The sequence below is a fragment of the Protopterus annectens genome, chromosome 3.part0 (assembly GCF_019279795.1).
Source record: "Protopterus annectens isolate FY-2018-M chromosome 3.part0, PAN1.0, whole genome shotgun sequence".
NCBI lineage: Eukaryota > Metazoa > Chordata > Ceratodontiformes > Protopteridae > Protopterus > Protopterus annectens.
Window position 1 is genome coordinate 52,390,166 of NC_056731.1, and position 20,049 is coordinate 52,410,214.

Sequence of the window (20,049 nt, forward strand, 5' to 3'; positions counted from 1 at the left end):
GTTATGAAGACTCTTAGTTATAATTAAGTATGGTCATTTCTGGAAAGTTATGCAAGAATAATATTAAAAATTTGTTCCCATAATTTCCTAAGTTTAATATTTTTGTCCCTTTTGTTAATTATTATTTTATTTTATATTTTATAACAGATGTTTAGTTGCCATCAATCTAAAATTCTCCCAAGAAGTGTTAGTAGGGTTAAGCCAATTGGTAGCTATATAAAGTTTCACTAACAGAAAAATACTAATCAGGGTAATTGCTTGGGTTTTAGAGATATTGTTTGGGAGGATATGTAATAGAGTAAATTCCCAGGTGAGTGTAGATGTCTGGTAGCCCGTCTTTTGTAATTGAAGTTTAAGGGAGTTCCAAAGTTTAAATACACATTTACAGCTCCAGAAGAGATGGATTAAATCAGCAGTTTGGTCTTTACAGTGTGGGCAGAAAGGGGATTTCTTAGGACTAAATATATGTAGAATAGCAGGTGTGAAATATGCATTGTTATAAATCATAAGTTGGGTAAATGCTAGTTTTTGAAGGGGTATAGACTTTATTGTTAGGTTAATTGCTTGGATCAACTGATGATTATCAGTGGATGAATTATTCTTTCTCCAATAGTCAGAGATGAGTATATGTTTCTGGAATTTAATGTCTTTGATTATTTTGTATGTATTGGTGGTAATTTTTTTAGTTGAGAGGATAGTTTTCCAAAGTAAGTTACAGGTTGCTATATCTTTGTTGTTTATGTTAGTGTCATGAAGATAGCTGGTACATAACTCTTTGATTTGTCTCAGGATCACTAAGTATGCTTTGGGGAGGTTCAATTGGTTCCTTATTTCTTGTACAGAGCAATTTAAATATGGGTATATGCCTTGGATGGTTGTATTGATTAGTCGAGGGAAGTGAATTAGGTTTAGGGTCTGATTATTAATTTTAAGATTAGGGTTTTTGTGTAAGGGTTGTAATGTCATCATAGCTTGTATAAGGTTTACGGATTTCAATAGTTTTTGTGTTAGTGCAATGGAGTGTTTAAGGGGTTCTATTAAGTTACAAGATTTCATCAAGCTGGTATTTAGAAATGGTAAGGCTTTGGGGTTGATGTCCAGACTTTTAATGTGTCTATAGTATATTATTATCCAGTGTGGGTGCCAAACTTTATTTTTTGGGTTGTATTCGGCTATTCGTAAGATTCTATTAGTATTTATGATTAAGTAGTATGTCTCAAAGTTTGGAAGGTCTAAGCCACCTTTATTTTTGGGGGTCGTTAATTTGTCATATGAGATTCTGTTTTTTTGGGCTCCCATATGAATTTAGCAAGCAAGGTGTGTATTTGCTTAAAAAATTATTGGGTATGGTAATCAGGGAAATCATGAAGATGTAGAGTAATCTGGGTAACACATTCATTTTAATTACCGATACCTTGGCCAGAAATGGTAGCCTTAGATTTTTCCATCTATTAAGGTCTAGTAAAATGTTTTGCCATTTTTGAGTTATGTTGTTTGAGTAAAAATCTTTGTTGTTTGTAGAGAATGTAATGCCTAAGTAGTTAATTACTTCTTCTGTTTTTAGTTTCCCTAGCAGTGGTAGAAGAGAGAAAGGTTTTGGAGTTTTTAAAGGGAAGATGTTAGTTTTTTTGAGATTTAATTTGTAGTTCGATATCATCGAGAAGTGTTCAATAGCAGATAATATTTTATTTATGTCCGAAATTGGTGTGGTACAATAAATATTGAGATCATCAGCAAAAGCGGATAAGAAGATTTTGGTGTTATAAATTATTGGGGGGTTGTGATATATATTTTGTTTAATATTTAGGAAAAGAGGCTCTAGGTATAAGTTAAAGAGTAGAGGAGATAGAGGGCATCCTTGGCGGGTTCCATTTTTAATTGGGATTCTCTTTGACCAGGTTTTGTTAATATATAAAGATGTATAAGGGCTATTGTATAATATTTGCAGGATCTGGATAAATTTTTGAGGTATGTTAAAGTAAGGTAGAGTTTAAAGTAAAAATTTTATATTTACTCTGTCAAATGCTTTATGGGCATTAATAACTAGAGCGTATATGTTTAGGTTGTTTTGATTAGCATATGAGATTAGTGTATTAAGTGTTAATGTATTATCACTCGTTTGTCTGCATGTTATAAAACCAGACTGTTCCAGGGAGATAATTTTATCCATTAGGTTTTTCAGTCTGTTTGCAAGTATAGATGTTAAGATTTTAGTGTCAATGTTTAATAATGATATGGGTCATTAATGTAGCACTTCTTGGGAGATAAAGCTAAAGGAAAGGAATTTGGACATTCTGCAAACTAGTTCTGTTGCCACATCTGGATGAAGCATTGTAAGAAAACTGTGGTGCAGTTTTAGGAACGTAATAACTTATTTTAACCAAAAATATTCCTGCTCTTCTTCAGTGAGCAACTGCCATGGGATCTTTAACATCCAGCACAACTGACAAGAACTGACACACAGAAACTCATTTTAATTTTTCTTCTGAAAGATAGACTGCAGCATAAAAGAGATATTGGCAAGGACAGGTTCCTAACGTTTAAGGCTTGACAGTACATTAAGGATTCAATTCTGTACAATGTCAAAGTGATTCAGCAGTACAGTGTTACTTCTACCTTAGAAGCTTTTACATTTCCCATATCTAACCAACACAAAATAACATGCTGACTGCTACCATCAATAGAAGTAGAAATCTGCAGGTAAATACTGCTCTATAATTTTTGCATTAAAATAAAGATGCAAGAGAAAAAGAGAGAGAGAGAGAGAATGAGAGAGAGAGAAATGGGGAAACTGGGTTACAAAAATGTAGTTTCAGGTCAGTATTTCCCAACACTGACGTCATGACAGTAAATGGGAAGAAAAGAATATGCTTCTGCTCAAATCCACATAACCCACTCTCTCCCAAGCAAAGCAAGCACACCAAGGTATCACCAGAGCATTTAGCTGACTGGAATGTCATTAACATTTTCCAAATACCTTGCAAAGAAAAAATCTTCTTGCCAAATCAAAAAAAAAAAAAAAAAACAATGTTCTCCATTTCATTTTTTGAAGTACTGCAGGGTTAACACTTCAGAGCTAATTTTTCTTGGTTTTATTACTGAACCATCTTTTGGGTTACTGTGCCCTTAACAGACTTCTAAAGCATGCTTCTTCCTCTAAATATTATTTATATGCTGTTAGCTTAACCATCTTGGTAGAATTCTTTCAAGCTATTTGTTCTGCTAGATGCTTTAAGCAGCAGCATGTGTAGATTTACGAAACAGGATATATCTTTTGGGACTGTTAAGAAAATGATGGTATTTTTCACGAAGGAAAAGAAAAAATGCATACAATTTTTATTTCTCTAAACTGCTTCTAAATAACTCCAACTAAACCCTAAGGGAACAACAACGGCCACCCACTCCATAACAGAGTTACTGTTTCTAGTTTTTTTTCTGTTTTCATTTTTACACAGCATTTTAAAAGGGTACTTAACAGACACTGAATACTTCATGCTGATTTGGTCAAGAGCTTTAAAAAGAATAATACTTTCACCAGCACACATGGCAACTTGCTATGTAACTAAACAAGGGACACAGAATAACAATAAAACAATACCGATGAATGAAAGCAGAGTTTGGTCCCCACCACCCAGACTGGCCACACAGGAGTAAATCACAATCCAGTAGGACTGGAACTAATTTACCTGTTGCAATACTACCTACATATGAATCACATGAGTTTGTAGTATCACCTGGCACACTATTCTTCTACTGACGTATCAGTAACTCTACTTTGAAAGGCTAAACAGTTCTAGACTCAGCCCATAATCTAATTATGTTGTTATGCATTCTTGAACAATAAATCACTTCTTCTAATGGCTCAGAAGATTAGTCTTAATGAAGCTCACACAATCTCTAACAATATTGTGGAAAGTACAACAAACTGGAAACAATTACTTCTCCTTGGAGCTATAAGTAATCCCAGAGCGGCAGCAGGATCCTAACTGATTTGGTTCACAGGCTTTAACAAACTAGCATACCTGATGGAAGGAAGCCTACCATATTCTTCAATGCACAAATGGAAAATCCAGAATTCAGCAAGTGTTGCAGTTTGACGCACCCTGCCTGCTGAAACATAGGAAGAAATCATAGGCAGATGAATGATGTACCCATAAAAATGGCGCATTGAGGGGATGTTTTGCATTACTCCTCCATCTTCATGTAGGTTTTTCTTTCTCTCCCTTTAGCTAATCCAGTTGGTCCTTTGTTAGAAGAATGAACCAGGCCCATTTGTTTCTTGATCAAGGCAGGAGCCCTACAGACCATTTGTTCCTTATCAACCCACTAATTCTCAAGGATGTAACAGTCAGGTGGTTGGGAAAAGCCCTTGATCAAGGCAGGAGCCCTACAGACCATTTGTTCCTTATCAACCCACTAATTCTCAAGGATGTAACAGTCAGGTGGTTGGGAAAAGCCATTGGTGATCATGCAGTCCTCAACACCTAAAGCCTTCTCCGTAGTCATCTGTGACTTTACAACTGCAGCTTGGAGCAAGCTCACATGTACTTATACTGCCTCACATGCTAACCCCCTACCAACGCGGTGCACCAATGATGGCAGTGTAGTAGTCACCCTAGTCCATACTGCAGCATGGCATACAAATCTCTCTCCCATAGGTATGGTCACAGCATTCAGGTGAACTGTCTCCCTCCCTCCAGGATGGGTAAGCCAGCATTAGCTGTTCACTCCCATACTCCCCCCTCCCAGCTGCTCCAGTGGCAAAGCTGCTAGCTGAACCCAGTTGTCTGGATCATAATCAAGGCTTTATCCTTGTACAGCACAGAATCAGGGCAGTACTTTGTTGTTTTATTCAAAGTTTCCCATTACACTGCAGTTTTATTATCCTGCTCATTTTATTATCTTTTAATGATAGTCAGGTATTGCAGCATGTCCACTTTAACTCCTAGAAGAAGGGTCTCCTATCATATTCTTGTATATTTCTTAAATTATATTATGTGGTTAAAGGAGTTGTGCAGCAACTACGATGTTGAAGAAACAGATTTCAGCAGCATCTAGTGAACTGATACAATTGATCCTCTGCTGGATGGCTTTCTGTGTTCATACTATCAGCCATATAAGTAGTCTGCTCTGAGATCCATCTTCCTACTTCTGTTTATTTTTATATTTATTAACCAGGTATGTTCACTAGGTAGAAGAGCCTCTTTCAGAGAAACCAGGAAGCAACTTCCGATCAAGTTTCACTATGCAAGTAGAGATTGAAAGAATTAAAACAATGAATGTGCTATTCAGACATGCAAACTGAAAATGGTACCAACCCAATCATCTTGACGGTCATCTTGTTTTGCTCTGCTGCAGTGATCCTACAAGGGTGCAGTGCTTAGACCTCCTATAAGTGATGCACTTATCTTCTTGTCTTCCATCTGAATTGCTTTTTTTTACACTGCAACTGCTCTCTTACACTAGTTTTGTATACACTATTACTCTGCCTAGTAGTATGACTTTCCATTTATTTATTTAATTTATTTATTTTATTTTTATTTTACATTTGTTTACCGGGATAGTCCGACTGGATACATGTCCATTTTCAGCGGAGGCCTGGGGAGAAAAGCTCCACATAGACAAACTTACATAGATTACACAGAAGTTAGCAAACAATTATAAAAACAAAGTGATTATATACAATGGCTTAGTAGTGTTCCCTAGTAGGGACTCACAATTCTCATGGACAGACACAATTAAAAGTAAGATACATCAGATTGGAAGCAGAGCTTGGTGACGTAGTTACACATTATGATAATTACAGAATATGCTTTCAGTTTATAACTTAGTCAAGGTTGGTACATGGGCATAGCCAATTCACTTTGAGATACTGTTTGAGGGTTTTTTTGAAGAGATTTTTGGAGGATTGTAGGGTTATATAGTTTGGCAATGAATTCTAGGTTTTGCCAACAAAGTTATCACCATCATCATCATCATCATCAGCCCCCTTTTCCCCATTTTCTACATGCAGTCAGGGTGTTGTGTCAACTGCCGCCATCTCTCTTGATTCAAAGACATTCTCTCACACTGACTGTCGCAAGCTTTCTCTCACACAGTTCATCCATCTCTTGGCTGGATGGCTTTGCTTCCCCTTGTCTACTTCCTGTTTGTCCCAAATATTCTTTACCGGATTGCCTTCTACGTTTTCTGCACATGTGCCTGAACCACCATAATCTGTTCTCTTTTACCTTCTCTGCAATTCGGGATACTCTGACTTCTGCTTTGCTGTCCTCACTTCTTCATCTGACCCACAGTCTGCATCCTTCCACCACGCTCAGGCCTTCATCTCCATTATCTGGAGCTTCCTTAAACTGCTCTGCCCAGGTTCCTGTACTATAAACAGTACTAGTTGCACTACTGTTTTGCACACCTTACTTTTCAGCTTCTTTGTCATTTGTTTGTTACAAATTACCCCTGATACTCTATGCTAGCTGGCTGAAGACCCTCTCATTTTAGCTTTAATTTCCTTGCACAGACTTCGTTTCTCCTGAACCACCCATCCCAGATACTTGCAGTTGTTAACCTGTTCCACTATTTTCCCCTTCTATCTCAATTCACAGCTTCTTCTGATTTCACCCATTTGCTGCCATTGCAACTGCCATATCTGTACTCAGTTTCATCCCATGTGCATTAATTTTTGCATTTTATTCCCCTTTCCTTTGCTGAAGTTCTAGCTCATAGTCTGTCTGTAATGCCACATCTTCTGTATACAGCAGCTTTGTTGATCTATCCCCACAAACCTGTTTGCTAATGTCGTCCATCAAAGCATGAACAGCATTGGGCTCAGAGCTGTACCCTGATGTACACCCACTCTCACTGGGAACCTGTCTGCGAATCCGAACAGTTTTTGTAATTGAGTCATTGGGTCCTTGCACATAGCTTACACAAATTCCATCACTGTTTCTGGGTCTTCAAACCATCACATTACTGCCTAAATCAGATTTCTTGGTGCCAACTCATATGCTTTCTCCACATCTAGGCATGCCCAGTTGGATTCTTTCCTCGTCTCTAGCTTCTTCTCATTTGTTTGTCTCACTGTAAACACTGGATAAGTTGTGGTGCATCCTGATCTGAATATGAACTGCTCATTTCCCATCTTACTTTCTACTACTCTGTGTAATTGTTTATCAATCTCCTCTCCAGAACTTTCATGCAGTGTGACAGGAGTTTGATATCTCTGTACCACTACCAGTTGTGGATGTCCCCTTTGCTCTTTTACGCTGACACTAGTTTGCTTATTCTACAGCCATGTGGAATACTCCTTTCTCTCCGTATTGGTATGAGTCCCTCAAGAGCCATTTCTCCTCTATCTCACCCAACATCTTGATCATATCTGCTGTGACCTCATCTGAACCTAGTGCTTTCCCAGACTTCATTTTCATTAGTGTTGCTCTTACTTCTTCTAGGGTGGGCTCTTCCTCTTCTTTCATTGTAGGCTGCACCTGGGGCAGTATAGCTTCTGTGGGGTTTTCTTCATTCAGAAGCTGCTGGAAGTACTCCTTCCATCTGCCTTTGATATCTTGTGGATTTGTAAGCAAGCTGTTGTTGGCATCCCTTATGAAGAGTGTCTGACTATTTTCTTTATTTTTCTGTCTTTGCTTTGCAATCCAGTGTAGTTTCTTGTGCCATCTAATTAGTCACTTTCTGAAGCTGGTAGAGTGCCTCTGATGCCTTGTACTTTGCTTTTGCAGCTTCTCTTTTAGTCTCTTTGTTAGCCAGTCAGTATATCTCCTTATCCTGGTCTGTCTTTTTCTATTTCATACTTTTTCCTGCAGTCCTCTTTTGATGACTTCCTGGACTTCTGCAATCCACCACCCACTTTCCTCACGTACCTTATTTCCATACCTACCTTATATGCGTACCTTGCTCAGCCACATACCTATTCTGTAGTCCTCACACATGCTGAGCTGCTGCCATTCTTCTTCCTCCCAACCTGTTTCCACTTCTTGCGGTGGTGTTACAGCCCTTAGTAATTCCTTGAACTCGTGTGTATTCTCTCTCCACTCAGCTTTAGTTGGGGGTTGGTACAGAGTTGCGGTTTGGTATAATGGTTAGGATGTTTGTCTCAGAAACACCAGATACAGGGTTTGTTTCTCACCTTGCAAGAGAAATTAGCTAGGCTTAAAATGCCTCACAAGGGCAGCTAGCCTAGTACTTACCTATGAATCTATGAACTTCCACATCTTCAGCACAGTCCCAGTTGACCTTAGAGTGTTTCTGGCCACCGCTTGTAGCAATCAGTGGTTTATGGTGTGGGTCTACTCTCCACATGGTTTACATAAAGCAGATTCGGCCATCCAAAGTGAAATATCTTATATGACTTCCTAGGACACCAGTTCTAATAAACATACCACCCCAGCTAGTGTCATAGTGGCTTTTCATAATGTTGCCTCACAAAGCTTTGACCCAAAATTCATTTCTTGACTAATTTGTTTTCTGTGTGCAATTTACATGCTCTCCCAGTGTTAGTGTGGATTTACAAGAAGAATACTGGTTTCCTTCCACATTCCAAAGATAAGATAGCAGGCAGAGAAACAGTCCTATATTGTAGTTTAAGTGTGTGTGTCTACCTGCGTGCCCTGGGATGGACTGGTTTCACATATGAGATAGGTAGCCTTCAGTATGTCCACTCAAAGTTGTGATAAGCTCTAGGCCCAATGACCTATAAAAGGAAGAAAGTAGGAACAAAAAATACATTCACAGCCACTGCCTACATATCCTTCTTACTACATTCATTCTTCAGGTTAGGAAACCATAATCACAAGACTATTAAGGACTATAGCACGTCTGTTATCAATAAATATATAAATGTGCAAAAAGCTCAATATTCAGCCACCCCTCCCTCAGTAATCATGTACAATGTATTCAGGAAACCCACCATGGCAACTATCATCCCATACTATCATGTCACAAGGGTTAATACATAGCATATAGAGATAACAGATGTGAACAAACATTTATGAGGTCTATATTCTAACTGCAAACTCTCATGATGGATACTATACTGTATGACATACAAATCACTCTACCTAGCACATTATCTGTGAAAGCTACATACCCATATATAATTCCACCACTTAAAACGTTAGAAAATATGCCTCTATATATATTTGGTAGCATATATTTTGCTACATTCATAATTTTCTAAATATACCTCAGTAATGTATTAAGCTTGTCAAGCATGTCATGGGATATTTACATCAAAATCAAACTTTTTAATGCATATTCAAAAAAGGGCTAATAATGCAACTTTTCAGTCTTTAGCATCATTTGTACCTTTGAAACAATCTAAATAGCTGTCAGGTTTCTGCAGTAGTCATCAATATCTGAAGTCTTTAACAGGGCAGTTTACACTGGACAAAGGAGCTTCCTTTTGTTTCACTTCTTGCTGCATAACAGCTTCACCTGGAGGCAAAGCTTTAGCACTCTCTCTCACCCCCCCCCCATCTCCCTATCTGTCTCCCTCCCTCATCTCTCGCTCTCCCCCACCCTCCCTCTCTCTCTCCCTGTCTGTCTCTACCCCCTCTCTCCCTCCCTCCTCCTTCTCTCTCCTTCTCTTTATCTCGCTCTCATACTGTCTCCCACTCCCCCTCTCAGCAGCTATTGGCTTGGTTTTCACAATAACCAAAATGCAGCTCAAGCAGTTAAATCTATTCTTAAAAAAACAAAAGTCTTAAAAAAAATCTACCAAATAATCCCTGTGACCAAAAACTTTTATTAAGAAAACAGCAAATGTTTCACATTGCAAATGCTTCATTGGATGCATAAAAGGAAGTTAACTTTCTGAACACCAAACTTTATATAGCAATCACCTGATCAGACCAGCTAATCATTACAGTGTAGTATTGCAGTTTCAAAGCCATTAAGTAATTTTGACATTAAAATAAAAGTTTGCAAAAAAAAACAAAAAACACTCAAAATGGTCATTTCACAACAGAATGCTTCTTCCTCAGTAGTGTTTTAATACTAGCAGCAGTGTTTACAGCAGGCTTTTCATTAGCCCTTAACAGTGTTATGCATCTGAACCCTTCTCATTGAAATAAACAACTCATGAGCTCAATAAAAGCCACAATACCAAGTCTGAAGCTAAAAGAGTTACTCAAGCCAAACAAAATCATAAGGCCTTTTTATTTATGTTCATAATCTCAAAAGCACAATACAGCAATACGCTGAGCTGATTATGAAAGATGCTATCTACACTGAAGCTAAAGATAACAAACCTAATGGCTAATAAATTTAGCTCTACGTTTATCCCTTTCTCCCTCCATCTGTCTCTCAAAATATACCTGAAACTGGCTCAACTCCAGCTACCACACAAGACCAAGTCTTAAAAGTGCTATCAAAAGCTAAAGCTACTGCATCAGTGGGTCCTCACATTATCCTTGGATACAGCTTCAGTCATATGAAACATTATTTTGCCACAGCCCTAACAGCACTGTTCAATCTCAGCCTCCATATAGGTTTTGTAACAAGAAAATGGACAAAAGCTACACTCATTCCCTTGCATAAGGGAGGACCTTCCACATATCTAGACAATTACTGACCCACAAGTCTAACCAACTACATATGCAAAGCCAAGGAAAGACTTATGGAACTAATCAGTCAGGACATGGGAACCTCCAAACACTGGACCTGCCTCAGTTTTGATTTGTCAAGGGCAGGTCATGCATACTTAACCAGGTGGATTTTTTAAAAAGGCCACCAAAGCAATAGATGAAAGCAAAACAGTTCACACTGCATACCTCATCCTGGCCAAAGCTTTTGACACAAATACCCACTCAGGCATAGTAGAAAAGGTAAATAAACTAGAAATAAACCACTATGTCACCCAGTGGAATGCCAACTGGGTCACAGACAGGATGCAGGAAATCAAAATAAGGGAAGTTATCTCCACACAGAGACAAGTCACCAGTGGAGTCTCCCAGGGTTCTGTGCTGGGACATCTCATGTTTGGTATCTACTTTAATGAAGTAAAAGCCAACACCAAATGGTGCTGGCTGACTAAGTTTGTAGATGACTGCAAGCTAGGAGCAATCATTGAATCCCCAAATGACTTAGCCATCCTGCAAGAAGGTTTGTCCCAAACAAATAACTGGTACCAAAATCATGGATGGAAACTAAATGCAAAAAAATGCATTACTGTATCCTTTGTGAAGTAATTTATTCCCAGGGAAATGCCACATTGGCAATATACTCCTAAGAGTTGACCCAGTTGTTCTGGATTTGGGAACTTATGTGGACAGTAACCTAACTTTTGACTAGTGTGTGTCCATTTCTGTAATAATGTCCCATGGCTTATAAACAAAGGGATTATGTCTACATCTAGGGATGGCATTGCCCCCTTTAGTCACCCGTCATTAGGCCAATCATAGAGAATAATGCTTCCTTTGGCATATATCTGTCCAAACACATGTAACATGGGGTTCATATGGTAGCACTAGCTATGGGGGGGGGGGTGGGGGTGGCAGGCAGTCTGAGGGGTTATGTTATTTACAGGAGTGAGTGGCTCCTTTATTGATGCCCAGTGCACAAACCCTAGCAGAGTTACTGGTTATGCACTCTGGGGTTAGGGCTTAAATCAAAATCATTACTCGCTTAAGTGAATAATGTTATAATCCTGGTCAGATTGACCCTCACTTCCATGGAAAAGAAGGGGCTGCAGGAGTCTTAACTATGAGGAACAAACAGGTCAAATGAGTGGCAGGAGGTAGGCTTGATGGCCAGAGTGAGTGGACAGAGAAAAGCAAAAAAAAAAAAAGTATGGTACATTGTTACTCACACATATAATGCCTATACTCTGAACACATATTTTTCATTGCTACTTTTATTACTCTTGAGTTTATATATATATATATATATATATATATATATATATATATATATATATATATATATATATATATATAGATTTATTTATTTATTTTTTGGTCAGTTTACAATCTGGAAAGTTACTTAAATCTTAGCAGTCATATGGTTTAAGCCAAGTGTTACTCTCTATTATGCCCCTGCAATAAATTACACATCTACGTCTTTTACAAAGGTTGCCTAAATTACTTGTACTTTACTGCAAAAGGAATTATGTTGTCATTGAATATATACAGATAAATAATCACTGAATTTTTAAAAGTAAATAACATATTTCAGGCTACAATGTCACCACTTATGTTACAGCGTCTACTCTGGGAACATCCTTATCTTGTTTTTCAGTACTGACTGAGCACTATCATTTTTTAATATGTACAGTAAAATATATGATTTGCATTTTTACAGCATGTTCTACAGCACAGAGCATTTTGGAGGCAAGTTAGATAAACTTAGACTGCAGATTGGAGAAAACATAAATAACTAACAATCTCAGAACTACTACTTCTGTAACTTAAAATTAAATTTTACAAACCTTTCTTCTCTTGCTTGTCGGTGTTCTTCCCTTTTGTCTATGTAATCTCGGCTGGCAGGTGGAAAAGTAAAAACACAAAAGTTAATTATCAGAAGAAATAAAAAAAAGATAATGTAACAGAATAAAAGTATGAAGGCTCATAACAAAAGTCCTCAATGGATATGACATGCAGACAGTTGTGACCAGGTACTAGCAGAAAGCAAATATATAAATAAATACATAAATAAAATAAAAAATAAATAAACAAGCGTTTTTATTCTGTATACAAATAACTAAGTTCACTTTATTAATGCCCTTACAAGCTGATACCTAGGATAAGTACCTTAACTTCTCCATGCTTCCCATGGCTCTGTTGGTTCCCCAAAGCTAGCACAAGGCCCTTTGTAGCCTTGGCTATACAGAGTGGCTTGGATTTTATTCTTATTCTTTCTCGTTTTTTGTTCTGTGGTCTACTTCTCAACTCACATTTACTAATGTGAAGCCTATACTTTCAATTTTGCTATAGAAACTGCTTGATGTGTGAGTAAGAGTGAGACAGTGGGACAGTGAGAGTGTGAGTGATTGCCTAAACAGCCAGAGTGGGGATCCTAGTTTAAAACTGTCTGTGCTAAATTCTCACTCCTAAAACAGGAGTCTAAATTGTAAAGGTAATCTGCTGATCCCGTTATGATAACAGATGCTTCTTGCCTCTCCATCACCACCTGGAACATTCTCACAGTGTCACTTTCTCGACATCTGAAGCAGTAATTACTTTTACTTTAATCATCAGTGGATTCTTCACTGTTGGGAAGGGTGAATGTTATTGTTCTTCTGTGGTGCAGCTAAGACAGTCATTAGTGCACACATCTGTAGTATTTGATGAATTACGTGTGTGAATGTACAAGATGCTTTTATTGCCTGCTGAAGAACAATAAAGTTCTGCGGTATGGTTGCAATAAGAGTGTTATTTAGTAGTGCAGTAGCAGTATGTATTGATAATAACAGTGGTACAGTGGTAGCATTGTCACCTCACAACAACAGGTTCTCTGGTTCGAATCTTGCCTGGGGTGCCTTCTGTGCAGAGTCTGCATGTCCACCCTGCATTCGTGTGGGTTTCCTCCGGGTACTCTGGTTGTCTCCCACATTATAAAGACTTGCATCTGGAGCATTTCTCCCCGGGCCTCCGCTGAAAATTGGCTTTGTTATCAGGTCAGACTTTCCCGGTTAAGAAATGTTAAATAAATAAATAAAGTTAGAGCATAGGTGACACATAAAGAGTTCCAACAGTGTTTTGTAAAGTAATTATTTTACTGCTTTATTTAGGAGCAAAGAAATAGGTGGAATTAAATGTGAAAATGTTATTTTGCTTGGGGGACTGGATAGCCAAGCCCTCAGTTCATGTCTGTACTGAGGTCTGGTATGGCTTTAACTTTCCATCTTTTTGGGTTAAGTGGAGATTTTGATGTCAATGCAGATAGCTACCAGGGACTTTGGTTAACTGTTGAAGTTTGAGGTCAACAACTTGCTAATGGCATTAAAGAATTAAATGCTTGTTTAAGCAGTTGCAGGTAATGGGCCAACAATTCTAATGCTATGATTTGATATTAACATGTGTATTAGCTCTTTTAAGGAAGTAGGTGTTACTTAGAACTGTTTGTTCTTTGCTGACCAGTCAGGTATTTCTTCTAAAGCCATTTTCTAAGAAGCATGCCACTGTTCTATGTAGACACCGCTGTTAAGCTCTAAAAAGGAGGGGTCATGTACACCTGAGGCCAGTTTCATAGAATAATAATATGGTACACCATAAATCACTGTGATTGCAACTACAGCACAGCCCCTCCACAGGTAAGGAAAATAGTACCTACAATTGCTATGATAAACAAATATTTGCAATGACAGTATAGTAGAACTTCAGCTAGTTAGGTGACAGGAGTAACTGTGGTTAGAGTTACAGTAGAATTTCAGGGAGTATCTGTTGCTGTAGTTGTCCTTTAGACCTCCATACTGGCTCTACATTTAACTTACATGCTCTCGGATTCCCATATCCTGTAAGAGCTTACAATCCCACTCTATCTCCCTTTCTTCTTAATTCCTCACTGCCTATCCTCTCAGTATATTCTAACTACTATCAAGACTTCGTGTCATCTCACCCTCCCCACCTATACTTACCTTAGCTTACTGCTCCACTGATTGTTCTCCTAGGGTGAACTCCTCTGTGGCTCTGACCTTGCTACTACAGATCACTGGCTTCTTTTTTACCACCTACTCTCTCTACCTCCTATTTGGTTAGAATACTCTGCTCCTACCCCTCTCTTTATTTCTCTAGAATTTCATCTCTTGATCACATCAGGACTGAACCATTTCCTAATTTAACACAGGACCCACCCCCTTCCTTTGCTGCCTAGTGTATTGCTCTAGCCAAATCTGGTCTTTACCTGTCGCCATACATCCTCTTCTCACCCCCCTCCCTCTATGACATCACTGAACTTTTAATATACCTTCCCCCTTAGGACGCCATATTTACTCTCCAACGTAGCTCTAGGGTGCTGTGCGTTCCTGGCTGTGGAGTAAATAGGGTTTTAGGTAAGCTTTCTTTATTTCTTGTTTACCTGTGTCATACCATTCTCAAAATGTCCTAGAAGAATAACTAAATGTGTGCAGGAAAGGTTAAAAACGACTGGTATGGGGAACTTGAGTAGCAGTTCTTATCCCTAGCTGTTTTCGGCGTAATTACTAAGCGTTTCTGCACATGGAATGCATGTGCGAACGAAGCTACTGCTAGGAAACTTATGACACTGCTAATATGCTTAGAGGATCTTTATTAACGTATATTTTAAAATGATAGCGTGTTTACTGTGTAGCCTTTTTGAGTAGCCTTTTCAGCTGGCCTGGTAGAGTGGCTTTAGGAGCTCTGTATTCCTGGATAATCTGTTCAGCTCTGGTGGCACGCTAACAACGCTATCGAATCTCAGCGTTCTGGCGTTGTCTCAGACCAACTATGACTGTTATTGTTGCTGAATAGAGCTACGTGATCTGTATTTTGCTACTGAATAGTTTAAGGGAGCTGTATTTTTTGACGCATTCTATAACTTTAAATTAAACAGAATACATGGCGTCTTCTGCTTATGCACCTTATATTACTTAGCCTAATTAGCTTACTTCCATCCACTGATTGAACAAGAATGAGTACAAACATGAAGGACTTATTTGGAGCCTTCCTTTTTTAAAAAAAAAAGGGGGGGGGGTTATATGATGATTTGAACCTTATTGTTCCTGAGCTATGGTTTTTACATGTGTCTTACTTGATTGCTATCTTTAATAGAGTTATAGTAAATACTGGCTGTTATGACTGTATTAGTATGCTAGTTTATTTTGTACTATGCTGCAATTAATACCCAATAAGCCTGTGTAACTGTGTATTTATCTCTTTTGTGTGTCTTAGCACTGTCTTTCTGCTCCCTTTATATTCCCACCTGCCCAACCTGGTTTGCCAGTAATAATGAGGACTTGCCCTGCCTGCTGAAAAACAACTTTTTCCACATCTTACTGCAGTTTCCCCATACTAAGGATCTGAACCTATCCTTCCCTCTGCAACAGTCCCCCCAAGGGAACAAATTAATAAGTGAAAGTATGTACTCTATACCACTGCCTATAGACATATAGTGTGTTATATCCTAGGTTGTAAATTTACTCTCACCAGCCAGGACAGTCAGCAACCATTACTATCTGTTCCTATACCTTGTCTCCCCTTCTCCTTAGACTACAGGTCATTGACTCTTATCCTACCAAACCTGAATAGTAAACCTACTGCCCTGCATTCTCTCTTTCAATAGACATTACCACTGCTACTCGGCCTTTTGTCCACTAGAGGGCAACAGTTTCATTTAGACCTCCATACTGGCTCTACATTTAACTTACAGGCTCTCGGATTCCCATATCCTGTAAGAGCTCACAATCCCACTCTATCTCCCTTTCTTCTTAATTCCTCACTGCCTGTCCTCTCAGTATATTCTAACTACTATCAAGACTTTGTGTCATCTCACCCTCCCCACCTATACTTACCTTAGCTTGCTGCTCCACTGATTGTTCTCCTAGGGTGAACTCCTCTGTGGCTCATCCCACTCCGTTCACCCTGCGGGCTCACTCCGCTCCCCTACCCTGCCCCCAATTCCCACCCAGCCCCAGTGCTCCTAAACTTATACATAAACTGCCACACCCCTATACATTAACACCAACCTCTATCTCCTCCCCCTTAAAGCGCTATCACTCATCTCCCATTATCCATTACCTTACCACTCTATCTACAAGCATCCCTACATTCCACCTCCTATGCCTACACTAATGGCCCAAGGATACCACAAACCCTTACCTTTATTAATACTCCTAACAATACTAATTATACCCTATCGACTTACTTTCTATGAACACCATACATATCTAGGACTTCACACCCACAACAGGCAAACCTCTATTCCTACACTTAGCTCCCCTCACAGTCTCAATAACTTCTCCTGCCCAGTAAAGTACTCAGCAGCCAAGTTTCATAGACTCACACACCTCTCATTTTAACCCAATAGCTAGAAAAACCAAAAACCTAACTTTTACAACTCATCCTAAAAGTACAGGTCCACTCCCTTTTAGATGGTGATATACACCCAAACCCTGGTCCTACCACAATCTCAGCTACACAGCCTGATACACCAACTCCTACTATCACACACACGCTTACCAAGCCCCCCAACTCTCTCCTGATAGCTCATATTAACATTCGTAGCATCAATAATAAAGTGGCTCACCTGCATGCCCTTATAGATGTACATTCTTTTGACATCCTCTTGTCTGTCTGAAACATGGCTTAATCCATCAATACAAGACAGTGCAGTTCTACCCCCTGGCTATAATATGCTGAGATGTGACCATAATACTAAGAAAGGTGGAGGCGTAGCCATACTTTATAAGAATGGTTTACAAGTTACCTTGCTAGATCCCATACCTCCACTTTCCAACAATGCAGAGATTCTTCTAAGATCCAGTTGAACAATAGTAAAGCCATATATCTAATCTGTGTCTATCTTCCCCCAGGCAATAACATCAACACATTAGAGGCTATCCTCAGCTGGCTCTCAAGCAACTACCCCCAAGAAACCATTATACTTGGAGACTTTAACATAAACTGAAACTCCTGTATATCTGAGCAGCCTTCTACTCATATCAAACTATATGCTTTTACCCAAACTATAACATCCCCTACCCGTACCAATAAACTTAACAACAAAACAAGTACCCTTGACTGGATACTCACTAATACTCCCCAACAAAACTATAAAACAGGCACCCTCCCAGAGGACATAAGTGACCACTTGCTTACCTCTCTAATCAGATCCAAAACTGAAGTTCCAAACTCAACCATCTGCAGAACTATTCGTACAAACAAATATTTTAACCCTGCTCATTTTCAAACTGAACTAAGCGCCTGTGACTGGTCACCCCTGAAACAACTACCACTAGATAATGCAGTTAAATACTTTAATTCAAAATTTCTTTCCATTTTAGATTGCCATGACCCATTATGTAAAGTTAGAATCAGAACTAAACCAGTACCATGGCTCACCAAAACTACCAAACAAAAAATCCTCCAAAGAAATAAACTATGGGCCAAATGGCATTCAACAAAAAGCTCCTCAGATCACTTACAATTCAGACAGCTAAGAAACGAAACAAAAAAAGCCATTTTAGCTGACAAAAGAAACTATTACTACCAGCTTCAACAAACTCACCAAAATAATCCCCAAAAATTCTGGCTAGGCATCAATAACCTCCTACACCCCGGGCACTCAAGCACTCCTACTCCCTCTGGCTCTGATCACAACAATCCCATCCAAATAGCTGACTCATTTAACACATTTTTCACTGAAACAATACAATCCCTAGCCAACCAGCTATCCCCTAGCACCTCATACTCTACCACAACCTCTACCAATAATCCCCCTCTATTTCATTTTCTGCCAGTGCCCACATCGCTCATCTTTAACCTCATCCAGAAACTAAAACCCACCACACTCTCTGCAGATCTATTACCTGCAGAATACCTGCAAAAAGCTGCTAAAGTCATAGCTTACCCCATTTCCATCCTCATTAACAAAACTATTTCTGAAGGAACTATCCCCTTAATCTGGAAAGTCTCTCACATTATCCCCCCGCACAAAGGTGGTAACTCCAATGAGTTCTCCAATTACAGGCCCATAGCCATACTATCTCCTTTGGCAAAAATAATGGAGAAATGTATTCATTTACAACTGTTAACCTACCTACTTGAACACAATTTACTAGCACCCTGTCAACATGGCTTTAGACCATTTCATTGCACCACCTCTGCTCTCTTATCCTTCACTAACCATATTAATAGTAATCGTAATAATGATAATCTATCCTCAGCCCTTTTTATCGACCTGTCTAAAGCATTTGACATGGTTAACCACCACCTCCTCTTAGACACACTCAAAAACCTGTCATTGGATGCCCTAATTATACAGTGGTTCCAATCATATCTAGATAATAGGCGACAGGCTGTACTATGGGATAATAATTTATCTTCCCACCTCCCAGTTGCCCTAGGGGTCCCTCAAGGATCCATATTGGGTCCTTTACTCTTCTCCATCTTTACAAATAACCTCCATTCTGTAATTCCACAAGCTGACTGTATCCAATACGCAGATGACTCCACACTCATTTGCTCTGCTACTTCCCAATCAGAACTTCAGTCACTAACCCAAAAGACCTTTAGTACAGTTGAAAACTGGCTCCTACAAAGGTGTCTTATCTTAAACCCAAAAAAAACTAAAATGCTACTATTCACCCCCACTCGCAGAACCTCCCCACTTAACTTTACTATTACCTCAAATAATGGAACTATAATATCTCCTGAGCCAACCACCAAACTACTCGGAGTACTAATAGATAATCACTTGTGTTTTGAACCTCACATTAATAACACCATAAAAACAGTAAATAAGAAACTAGGTTCCCTCTACAGAATCAAACCCATTCTAACTCCTCTAGCCAGGGTCACCATTGCTCACACCCACCTTATCTCTACCCTTCTCTATGCCTCCCCTATATATACCAAAATATGTAAAAGTAATCTGAGTAAACTGTCATCCTCATACAACAATATTGCCAGATTTGCAGCTGGGTCCTCCTATAGAACTCATCATTGTATCAACTTGAATCAACTTGGATGGTTAGAGTTGCCAAATCTAATACTTTTCAATCAACTAATAGTAGCCCATAAGATCCTGTATCTACCTCAAAATACACCCATACTTACATCCCTAGTCATCCCCTATAACAATCTCAAAACCTTATGCTCATCTAATAAACCACTTGTACATATATCCAAATCCAACAATTCAGCTGGTGACACCCTGTTCTCTAATACAGTAGGTAAAGCCTAGAACAGCCTCCCAAGTCAGCTAACCTCACTATCCTCAGTTAACCTATTTAAAAGCAAGCTCAAACCCTACCTCAAATCACACTGGCTATGCCCCTGTGATAACCCAGACTAACCACTATACCCTTTTCTAGACTCCCTTGATTCCTAGCCTCTTATGAACATGATCTTGTGTTTACTC

At 38.9% G+C, this 20,049-nt stretch overlaps 1 protein-coding gene across 5 annotated transcripts in view; it reads right to left on the reverse strand.

Annotated features, from left to right (window-relative positions):
• The window catches only part of FHOD3 (formin homology 2 domain containing 3), a 3,141,544-nt gene that overhangs the window by 591,026 nt on the left and 2,530,469 nt on the right, over positions 1 to 20,049 (reverse strand). For all 5 annotated transcript variants that reach the window (XM_044064575.1, XM_044064578.1, XM_044064576.1 and 2 more), the window contains one exon: positions 12,440 to 12,490. In XM_044064575.1, coding sequence (XP_043920510.1) covers positions 12,440 to 12,490 — 51 coding nt within the window. The remainder of the gene's footprint in view (positions 1 to 12,439; positions 12,491 to 20,049) is intronic.